Raw genomic sequence first — 12,038 nt, forward strand, 5'->3', positions numbered from 1 at the left:
TCTCAGATGATGAACCGTGAGGACATGATGCTAAGTGAAATAAGGCCATCCCCAAAAGACAAATGTGGTATGACTCCTTTCACATGCAGGCCTTAGAGTGGTCAAATTCATGAAGACAGGAAGTAGAAGCGTGGCTGCCTGGGCTGGCATGGAGGGAGGAATGGAATTAGTGTTTAATTGGGACAGAGTTTCCGTTTTACAAGAGGAAGAGTTCTGGAGAAGGATGGCGGGGATGGTTGCATAACATTCTGAATGTATTTAATGCCACTGAAGTGTACAGGTAAAAAGGGGTTAAGACGGTTGATTTTACATTATGGGTAGTTTACCACAATAAAAGAAATGGAAACAAAAGAGAACTGAGGGAGAGGACATCTTTGGCTGTGCTTGCTTGCACTTGGAGCTGTCTGGACACACGAAGATGGAGCACCTCCTAAATTTTTTAGGAAAACTGAGAGCCTGTAAATGACTGTTGAGGGGGCGCCTGGACGGCTCATTCAGTTAAGCATCTGCCTTCTGCTAAGATGATGATCCCAGGGTTCTGGGATCAAGCTCCACATCCGCTGAGCAGGGAGCCTGTTTCTCCCTCTGCCTTTGCCTCCCCCTCCCCCTGCTCATGGTCTGTCTCTCTCTCTTTGTCAAATAAATAAAATCTTAAAAAAAAAAAAACTGTTGACTAGTGGGCTCATAAAACAATGCCCCAGTGTTCCACGATGAGGTCCCCAAAACCATAGCCACAGGAGAGGCACTGAGAAAATTTCCAAAGCGGTGATGGAGGACAGAGCCCAGTGAGGAGGCTCAGGGATACGGTTTTGGCAGAGCCCAGGGCCATGGAAGACAATGGTACAACCTCCTGGCTTACAGCAAGGGGAGGAGCCTAACAAAAATTTTAAGTTGCTAAGTTCTGCGACTTCTGTGTGCTTCCCAGGCCCTGCTGAGGTTTGTTTTGTTGTCGTTGTTGTTCACTGTGGTTTTAACATCTATTTCACGCAGACTGGAGTTTTCTGAAGTTCATGGGTGGCCAGAATGGGAGAAGTCACTGCAGGGCTTGAAGAAGAGAGTTCCTATAGCAAACACTACGCAGTGAACAGACGACTGGCTGGGCTACAACCCTGGGCAAGGGTGCTGGATGCAGGAGAAGGAATGGTGTGGGCATAGTCTATGACAGTAAGAACAGCGGCACCTGTCCTTCTGGTTCTGCTTGTCTAGGGAGCTGCTTTCAGATCTATCAGCACCAAGATATCTGCAAGATAAATCCTTCTCTTGCCAGTATCAACTGCCTCACGAGGCATCCCTGACTCAACACTACTTTTCGATTTTAGTTAGGGTAAAATACACATAACATGATTTACCATCTTAACATGTAACCCACTGACCCCTTTAAGTGTATGGTTCAGTAGTGCCAAGTATATTCTCTAGAATGTCTCTAGGTTCTCTAGAATATCTCTAGACATTCTAGAGTCTCTAGAACTCTACCTTTTACAAAAACAAAGTTCTGTCCCCATGAAACAACAACTCCCCATTCCTCCATGTCCCTCAGCCCCTGCCTCCCACTGTTCTACTTTCTGTCTCTATGACTTTGACCATACGAGCAGACTCCCATAATCTTGTCCTTTTGTGTCTGACTTATTTCATTTAACATAATGTCCTCAAGGTTCATCCATTCTTCCACCTGGAAGCCTGGGTCAGAATTTCCTTCTTTTTTTTTTTAAGATTTTATTTTTGATTTATTTGTCAGAGAGATAGAGAGCACAGGTAGGTAGAGCAGCAGGCAGAGGGAGAGGGAGAAGCAGGCTCTCTGCTGAGTGGGGAACACGACGGGGGACTCAACCACAGGACCCTGGGATCATGATCTGAGCCAAAGGCAGCCGCCTAACAGATTGAGCCACCCAGGCGCCCCCAAATTTCCTTCTTTTTTAAGGCTGAATAATATTCCATCAGATGGATAGACCACATTTTGTTTATCCATTCATCTGTCAGTGAACAATTACTTCCACCTTTTGGCCATTGGAGATAATGCTGCTATGAACATGGACATGCGCACATCTCTCTGAGACCCTGCTTTGAATTCTTCTAGATATATACCCAGAAGTGGAATCACTACACAGTCCTACATTTTTTGAGGAACCACCATAATGATTTCCACAGCAACTACACCATTTCACACACACACACACACACACACACACACACACAGGACACAAGGGTGCCAGTTTCTCCACATCCTCACCAACACTTGTTACCTTCTGGGGGTGGGATTTGTACTAACCATCCCAATGGGTATGATACCATAGCTTTTAATTCATCATTTTTTCCAGACTCGTTCTTTCTTGGATTTTGCCAATGCTTCCCTCAGAAAACAGAAAGGATAAAAGCCCTATCCTGCCACAGACACACATAATAAATTTCCATTTTCTCGGGAAGGGGGAGCAAGGCAGCGCAGGAACACTAAAGGAACACTACAGTGTCTAACTCCCAACATGATGTTCATGTACTATCTGTAACTAATCAGCTTTTAAAATAACCTCCACGGCCCAAAATCATACTAGCAGGAAATGAACTGAGAAAGCTTCGGGAGTGGCCATGGGAGATAGAAGACAGTGAGGAGACTCTAATAAGACAAAACTAGATTTGGAAACAAAACGGTCCATCTTTACTCTCTATAACTCTTCAAACCCTGTCCCTCAGTCCTTGGCCCCTGGTGTGCATATGGGTGTGTTGAGCAGTAAAACCTTGCTTCTAACATTTGTTTCAGTTTGAGGAGCGGGCTCCAGGCTGCAATCAGAAAACCAAATGCAAGTGAGTTAAATGGTATTGACAATTTATTCTTCTTTTTTTTCAGTGTTCCAAGATTCATTGTTCATGCATCACACCCAGTGCTCCATGCAATATATGCCCTCCTTAATAAAACCACCAAGCTCACCTAACCCTCCACCCCTCTCCCCTCCAAAACCCTCAGTTTGTTTCTCAGAGTCCACAGTGTCTCATGGTTCATCTTCCCCTCTAATTTCCCCCAATTCACTTTTCCTTTCCTTCTCCTAATGTCCTCTCTGTTATTCCTTATATCATAAGTGAAACCATATGATAATTGACTCTATCAATTGATAGATCAATTGATAGCTCATTGACTCTATCAATCATATGATAATTGACTCTTGCTCTGACAAATGAAAGATAATTTATTTTACTCAGCATAATCTTCTCCAGTATATTCTTTATTCTAGTCAAGAAATGTCATTAAGGACACAGAGTTTGTTCATCTTTTCTACTCTGCCATTCTCAGGTGTTGTGTCTCAGTAGAGCTCCAGACATCACGACATCTCACACACACTCAGACAGAAGCAAGAAAGGAAAGTGTCCTTCTCACAACTTTTTTTTGATGCAAGGAAACTTCAGAATCCCCCTGTGCTGACTTCCCTCCCACTCTTATCAGCCAGAGCTGAGTCATGTGCCCATTTCTACATCCCTCCCTAGCAAGAGAATGGAGTTATTCTCATTGGCTTATAATAATCAAAATTCTCAACTCTGGAGCTATCAGGGGCCCAGGTCCCTAGATGTCCCTGAAACCAAATCAAAACAAGCTTTTGTTAGCAAGAAGTAAGGAGAAAAATCGTGGGCGCTTGAGAGGCTCAGCTGGTGGGGCGTCTGACTCTTGGTTTCTCTTGTTTCAGCTTGGGTCATGGTCTCAGACTCATAAGATCAAGCCCTGTGTTGAGCTCCATGCTCAGTGGGGAGTCTGCTTGGGCTTCTCTCCCTCTCCCTCTGTCTCCATACCCTCTCAAAAAAATAAATAAAAAAATTTTAAGGGAGAGGAGAAAAACAGATGTTGGGTGAATCACCTGGCATGACAGGCTTTTTGAAGAGCTCATTCCAAGGAGGAGAAAAGAGGGCTCTTACTTTTTCACCCCAAAAAATATACCTTTATTAGTTATCTATTGCTGCATAACATATTACCCCAAACTTAATGACTTAAAATCACACACATTTATTATCTCAACATTTGTGTAGATCAGGAATCTGAGCAAGGCTTAGCAAGGACTTCTGTGACACAACTTCTCACAGGCTGTGATCAGAATGTTGGCCAGGACTGAGGTCTCATCTGAAGACTCAAGTGGGGAAGGATCCTTTTCCTAGTTCACTTCTTTGTTTTCAGACTAAACTGTTTTCCTCAAGAGCCATTGAACTCAGGGCCTCAGGGTCTCACTGTTGGCTGAAGGCTACTCTCAGTGGGCTTCTCTAACTCTTGTGCGCAATTTGCTCCATCAAAACCAGTAAGGAAAAGTGTCCAGTAGCAGGAGTGAAGCCACAGTCTTTGTAACCTGACCACGCAAATGACATTCCCTCATATTTTCATATTTTGTTGATTAGAAGCTAGTTACTCAAGGGGAGGGAATTACATGAGGTCATGAGCACCAGGAGATAGGATCACTGGGGACTATATTCAAGGCGCTCTGCCATATTGTGCCCTCTTCTGCATTTCAGGACTCCAGTGTTGACCTTTTGTTTCCCCAGCTTCTACATGCAACCTCTCTTCTTCTCTTCTTCTGCTACTGCAAAAGCAGTCTTCACCCCACCCCACCCCCCGCTGACACCTTCCCGAAGTAGGCATCGCCCTCTTTTATCTGCAGGACCTCAATGGCAGATTCATTCCAGGGGAATGCAGAGGATTTCAATAAACACATCTGTTTGGGATTTTTTAAATCTTATCCCTGAAAATGTCATACAGTCATGTACAAGTAAATACACAGAATGAGTAGCAGAGTTAGAAAACAGAGAAGCAAGGAGAGGCATGTCCCATGCAAGGCACAGGCGTTCACGTGAGAAGTCAGGGTTGTCAGGAACAGTGGCTTGGTTTCCCCAGGGCAATCAGAGATACGTCAATAGGGAAAGTTTTATGAGATGTTTTGTTCTTTTCTTAAGGAATTCCATTTGGAAGTGTATCAACAGGATCCAACAGGAAATGAGTGATGCACTTTGGGTAGGTAATGCAAGGGCAGTTTTTTAAAGGGGCTATTCAGGGACACCTGGGTGGCTCAGTGGGTTAAAGCCTCTGCCTTCGGGTCCTGGGATCGAGCCCCGCATCAGGCTCTCTGTTCAGCACGGAGCTTCCCTTCCTCTCTCTGCCTGCCTCTCTGCCTACTTGTGATCTCTCTGTCAAATATTTTTTTTTAATTTTTAAATAAAAATAAAAATAAAAGGGGTTGGGACGCCTGGGTGGCTCAGTTGGTTAAGCAGCTGCCTTCGGCTCAGGTCATGATCCCAGCGTCCTGGGATCGAGTCCCACATCGGGCTACTTGCTCCGCAGGGAGCCTGCTTCTCCCTCTGACTCTGCCTTCCACTCTGTCTGCCTGTGCTCGCTCTCACTCTCTCTCTCTCTTACAAATAAATAAATAAAAAATCTTTAAAAAAAAAAAATAAAAAAAAAAAATAAAAGGGGTTGTTCATAGGGGCCCCTCAGTGGTTCAGTCATTAAGCATCTGCTTTCAGGCTGAGGTCATGATCCCATGGTCCTGGGATCAAGCCCCATATTGGGCTCCCTGCTCAGCAGGAAACTTGCTTCTCACTCTCACATTCCCCCTAGTTGGCTCCTTCTCTCACCGTACCTCTCTCTGTCAAATAAATAAATAAAATCGGGACGCCTGAGTGGCTCAGTGGGTTAAGCCTCTGCCTTCAGATCAGGTCATGATCTCAGGGTACTGGGATCAAGTCCCGCATCAGGCTCTCTGCTCGGAAGCAGGGAGCCTGCTTTCCCCCTCTGTCTCTCTGCCTACTTGTCATCCCTCTCTCTCTGTCAAATAAATAAAAATAAATAAATAAATAAATAAATAAATAAATAAAATCTTTTTTAAAGGGGTGGTGGTGCTGTTTGTAAAGGTGTGAGCAGAGTTAGGGGTTGGAGTAGCACCCCAGAACTAGTAGCACTGGAGAGCTGTCAGTACCCACATACCTGAAGAAACCAAGGAAACAGTGGTTATAGCCAAAAAGACTGGTTGTGTGGAAAACACTGTGACCTCTGACTAAGAGTGGCCACCAGTGGACACATGTAGAGAGGGACAGGAGAGAATAATAATGTCATATCCTGACAGTGCCTCTCATTGACCAAACCCAACCAGAAGCCAGAAGGCAGAGAGCCCATCAATGTGATCCATACAGGCTGGTCTCCTGAGACAGAGATGAACACAAAAGGGTGGTCTTGCTCTGACAAATGGAAGATATAGCATATAATACACACAGACCATAGCTTGCTGGCAAATCTCAAGGTGGAAACCCCATCCTCATTGTTTAGCTTGTCCTTTGTTTCTAGTACCTTGCGTGTATAGTTAGGTTGTTGATTATGTATTTTTCTTCCTTTTTAATGGAAGCACTTACAGCTATGAATTTCCCTCTGAACACTGCTTTTGCTGTATCCCCTAAGTTTTGGTATGTTGTGTTTTCATGTTCATTCATGTCAAACTCTTTTCCAATGTAACCTGTAATTTCTTCTTTGATCCTGTTGTTTGAGAGCATAGTATTTAGGAGTGCCTGGGTGGCTCAGTGGGTTAAGCCTCTTCCTTCGTCTCTGGTCATGATCTCAGGGTCCTGGGATCAAGCCCCACATCAGGCTCTCTGCTCAGGGGAGAGCCTGCTACCCCCTCTCTCTCTGCCTGCCTATTTGGTTACTTGTGATTTTTCTCTCTGTGTGTCAAATAAATAAAATCTTTTTTTAAAAAGAGGGTATTGTTTCATTGCTCCATATTTGGCAAGTGTCCAGTTTCCTTCTGTCACTGATTTCTTATTTCATCCCACAGTGGTCAGAGAAGATGCTCAGGAGGATTTCAATCCATCATCAGGTTTAATTAGACAAAAGTGAATTACTAAGCTATTTCACATATACGAGGGTGGCTATAATTTCAGAAAGTAGAGAATTAATTTTGGCAAGAATAAGGATAGCAGAAACAATGATTCTTCATTCCCCCCTACTCCCAGTCTCTGGTAACCTCAAATCTACTTTCTGTCTCTATAAATTTGCTTATTCTAGATATTTCATGTAAGTGGAATCATATATTTGTACTTTTATATCTGGCTTATGCATTTACCATAATGTTTTTAAAGATTTTGTTAATTTATTTTAGAACAAGAGGGGGGTCGACTGGGTGGCTCAGTCTTTGTCTGCCTTCAGCTCAGGTCAAAATCCCAGGGTCCTGGGATCGAGCCCCACATCAGGCTCCCTGTATGTCAGGAAGCCTGCTTCTCCCTCTCCCACTTCCCCTGCTTGTGTTCCTGCTCTCACTATCTCTCTCTCTGTGTCAAATAAATAAAATCTTTAAAAAGAGAGAGAGAACACAGAAGTGGGGGGAAGGACAGAGGAAGAGAAAGAGAGAAAACCCCGAGTAGACTCCCCACCGAGCCCAGAGCCTGATGTGGACTCCATCCCATAACTCCTGAGATCATGTCCCCAGATGAAATCAAGAGTTGAAAGACTGGTGAATGAATTAAATAGAGATGGTATGTATATACCATGGAATATGATTCAGCCATAAAAAAAGAAAGAAATCTTAAAATTTGCAACGATGTGGATGGAACCGGAGAGTATAACGCTGAGCAAAATCAGTCAGAGAGACACAAACACCATAAGATTTCACTCACGTGGAATTTAAGAAGCAAAACAAACGAAGGGAGAAAAATAAGAGAGAGAGAAATCAAGCTACAGATGCTTAATTATAAAGAACAGATTGGGAATGCCAGGATGGCTCAGTTGATTAAGCAACTGTCTTCTGTGCAGGGTCCTGGGATCGAGCCCGAATAGGGCTCCTTGCTCAGTGGAGAGACTGCTTCTCCCTCTGCCTGCCCTTCCCCCTGCTTGTGCTCTCTCTCTGACAAATAAATAAAATCTCTTTAAAAAATAACAATCAAAATAAATAGGGCATCTGGGTGGCTCAGTGGGTTAAAGCCTCTGCCTTCGGCTCAGGTCATGATCCCAGGGTCCTGGGATCCAGCCCCAAATCGGGCTCTCTGCTCAGCGGGGAGCCTGCTTCCTCTTCTCTCTCTCTCTCCCTCAGTCTCTCTCTCTCTCTCTCTGCCTACCTGTGATCTCTGTCAAATAAATAAATAAAATCTTTTTTTAAAAATGTTTAAAAATAAAAATTTTAAAAAGAGCAAATTGGTGGTGGCCGGATGGATTGAGGAGGCGATGGGGATGAACGTGTGTGTCAGGTGATGTGTGGGAGGGTTAAATCACTACACGGTACACCCGAAAACAGTAGAACACTGTATGTTCACTACCTGGAACTTAAATAAAAACTTTTCACAAACATATCTGATAAAGGACTGTCATCCCAAATCTACAAAGAACGCTTGAAACTCAATAATAAAGATTTTAATGGATAAAATGGCAAAATGTATGTTACACAAATTGTACCACAATGATTGATGAAATCCTCTTGCTTTCCTTTCCCGTCACACAACAAAGAAATAAGAGATCCAAGAGGAAGAAGCTAGAGAACCATCATGAAATCAACCCTAAGCATCATGACACTCTAGTTTTTACAAATATTTATCACTCAGAGGATCTTACTGTTTGTTTTCTCCTCCCACTAGATTTAAGGATGTGATTCGGCAGGAAGGAAAAAGACAGCCTGCGGCCGCTGGTGCAAAGCCACCCAGAACGCGGATTAGAAAACCGGGGCTCCCCATCAGATGGGAGCTCTGCGTCTCAGGATCACCCAGTGCCCCAGGGGATGGCAGAAGGCTCCCTGGCGGTCCTCACCTCCCAGGGCAAGGAGGAAGCAGCCTTCCCTGCTCTCTGTCAGCGCTACCCCGCCCCGCTCGCCCAGGCTTGGCAGGGTTCATGGCTGGTGACCATCTGCACTGCAGAGCGCGGTGCATCGCCGCCAAGTCAAAGGCTCAAGGACCAAAGGAAGAGGAGACCGCGCTATCTTCGTGGACTTCGTGGTGGGTCTCAGCCACTGCCAGTTGCCTCATTGAAGAGGCTATTTCATTCAAGGCTACGGGAGCAACCCCTGTATTCCAAGCGGGGAAACTGAGCGCCAGGCGGGATACCCGTTCATGAAGAAGCTAGAAGGGGAACGTGCATCAAGCATTTATTGAAAAACCCCGCGGCTCCTCCCCAGGGTCCTCCTCAGAGCCACACGCACCTCTTTGTTGCGCAGCGTGTACACCACGGGGTTCAGCAGCGGCGTCACCACCGTGTAGAACACAGCCACCAGGCGGTCCTGCTCAGGCCTGGCCCCGGACTCGGGCCTCAGGTAGATGATGGAGGCGCAGCCAAAATGCACAATGACCACGGTGAGGTGGGCCGCGCAGGTGGAGAAGGCTTTGCGCCGGCCGGCGGCGGAGGGGATCCTCACGATGGCGGCCACGATGAAGGCGTAGGACAGGAGGACAAGGAGGAAGGAGACCAGCACCACGAGGACGCTCAGGAAGAAGATGGCCAGCGCTTTGCCAGCGCTCTTGGAGCAGCTGAGCTTCAGGACCGGCGCGATGTCACAGAAGAAGTGCTCCACGCGGTTGCTGCCGCAGAAAGGCGAGGAGAAGATCATGCTGGTCTCAATCGAGGCCACCGAGAAGCCGGAGCAGAAAACCAGGGCTCCCAGGCGGAGACACACTGTGGGTCTCATGATCACCGAGTACCGCAGGGGGTGGCAGATGGCCACATAGCGGTCATAGCCCATCAGGGTAAGGAGGAAGCACTGGCTGCATCCCAGACCCAGGAAGAAGAACATCTGAGCCCGACAGCCAGGGATGGAGATGGCCTGGCTCTCCATGAGCAGATGGGCCAGCATGTTGGGAATAGTGACCAGCGTGTAGGAGGTCTCGGAGAGGGACAGCACCGCCAGGAAGCGGTACATGGGAGTGTGAAGGGTCCGATCTTCCTGGATAATGATGATGATGGTGATGTTGCCACTGAGGGTGACCAGGTATGTGAGGAAGAAGAGCCCGAAGAGGGTATATCTCAGGTGTGGGAGGTTGGAGAAACCCACCAGCACAAACTCGGTCACCAGCCAGGTGGCATTTTCCTGCTGCTTCTCAGGAGCCTGAGAGGAGAGGACAGAGTAAGTGGAATGGGACAATTTTGTAGCCATCTGTCATACATCTGTACAGATAGGGCGGGAAATCATCCCTGTTTTACGAAAAAAAAAAAAAAAAAAAGGAGAGAGACTCAGAAATTATGTCACTTCTAGGGGCACCTGGGTGGCTCAGTGGGATAACCCTCTGCCTTCAGCTCAGGTCATGATTTCAGGGTCCTGGGATCGAGCCCAGCTTCAGGCTCTCTACTCAGTGAAGCCTGCTTCCCCTCTCTCTCTGCCTGCTGCTCTGCTTACTTGTGATCTCTGTCTCTGTCAAATAAATAAATAAAATCTTTTTAAAAAAAAGAAATTATGTTACTTCTTTTCCTTAATATCACCCAGCCAGCCAGTGTCTGTCAATAGGCAAGAAAATTGCAGATTTGGAAACAGCCTGTGTCAGTCAAGGGATGAATGAATAAAGATGTGGTATACGGCACCTGGCGAGCTCACTGGTACGACATGCGACTCTTGGGGTGGCGAGTTCAAGCCTATGCTTGAATTTTTGTTTTAAGGTTTTATTTATTTATTTGACAGAGAGACAGCGAGAGAGGGAACACGCGCAGGGGGAGTGAGAGAGGGAGAAGCAGGCTTCCCACTGAGCAGGGAGCCCGATGCGGGGCTCGATCCCAGGACCCTGGCAGATACCTAATGACTGAGCCTCCCAGCACCCCTAGAGATTACTATAAAAGAACAAGGTGGGGGAGGAGAGGGAGGAGGAGGAGGAGAAGGGCTGTATATACACTACGGAATATTAATCATCCTTGGGAAAGAAGCAAATCCTGCCTTGGGCTACTAACTCGACTGGATCTTGAGGACATTATGTTGAGTGAGATAAGACAGATAAGGAAAGACAAATACAGTATGGTACCATTCATAGGTGGAATCTGAAAGAGCCAAATTCTATTTTTTAGTGTTTTAAATATATCTTTTAATTATAATGCATTTTAAATATATTTTTTAAATGTAATGCATTATTTTCTTCAGGGGTATCGGTGTGTGGATTATCAGGCTTACCCAATTCACAGCACTCACCATAGCACATATCCTCCCTAATGTCCATCATCCAGCCACCCTCTCCTGTCCCTGGAACTCCCAGCAACCCTCGGTTTGTTTTGTGAGATTAGAGACTCTTATGGTTTGTCTCCCTCCTGATCTCATCTTGTTTCATTTTTTCCCTCCCTATGCCCCATGAACCCCCCACCATGCCTCTCAAATTCCTCATATCAGAGAAATCATATGAGAGTTGTCTTTCTCTGATTGATTTATTTCACTCACCATAATACCCTCTAGTTCCATCCATGTCATTGTAAATGGCAGGATTTCGCCAGGGGTTGGGGGGGCGATGGCTGCATAGTATTCCATTGTATAGATATACTACTTCTTCTTTATCCATTCACCTATTGATGGACATCTAGGCTCTTTCCATAGTTTGGTTGTTGTGGACATTGCTGCTATAAACATTCATGTGCACGTGCCCCTTCAGATCACTATATTTGTAACTTATTTCTTTTTAAGATTTTATATATTTATATGACACAGAGAGAGAGAGGTTACAAGTAGGCAGAGCGGCAGGCAGAGAAAGAGGGGGAAGCAGGCTCCCACTGAGCAGAAAGCCCAGTGCAGGGCTCCATCCCAGGACCCTGAGATCATGACCTAAGCCAAAGGCAGAGGCTTTACCCACTGAGCCACCCAGACACACCTACATTTGTATCTTTAGGGGAAATAACTAGTAGTGTGATTGCTGGGTCATAGGGTAGCTCTAGTTTCAACTTTTTGAGGATCCTCCACACTGTTCTCCAGAGTGGCTGCACCAGCTTGCATTTCCACCTACAGTGTAGGAGGGTTTCCCCTTTCTCCACATCCTCACCAACATGTCATTCCCTGACTTGTTAATTTTAGCCATTTTGACTGGTGTAGGTGGTATCTCACTGTGGTTTTGATTTGTATTTCCCTGATGCTGAGTGATGTTGAGCA

General features: G+C 45.8%; 1 protein-coding gene across 1 annotated transcript; it reads right to left on the reverse strand.

Moving 5' to 3' along the window:
• Positions 1-9,077: 9,077 nt before the first annotated feature.
• LOC131823128 (olfactory receptor 10T2-like) lies at positions 9,078-10,079 on the reverse strand. The gene has a single exon (XM_059159102.1). The coding sequence runs from the start codon at positions 10,077-10,079 to the stop codon at positions 9,078-9,080; it is 1,002 nt and encodes a 333-aa protein (XP_059015085.1).
• Between the last annotated feature and the right edge of the window lie 1,959 nt (positions 10,080-12,038).

Source organism: Mustela lutreola, chromosome 2 (assembly GCF_030435805.1).
Source record: "Mustela lutreola isolate mMusLut2 chromosome 2, mMusLut2.pri, whole genome shotgun sequence".
Taxonomy (NCBI): Eukaryota; Metazoa; Chordata; class Mammalia; order Carnivora; family Mustelidae; genus Mustela; species Mustela lutreola.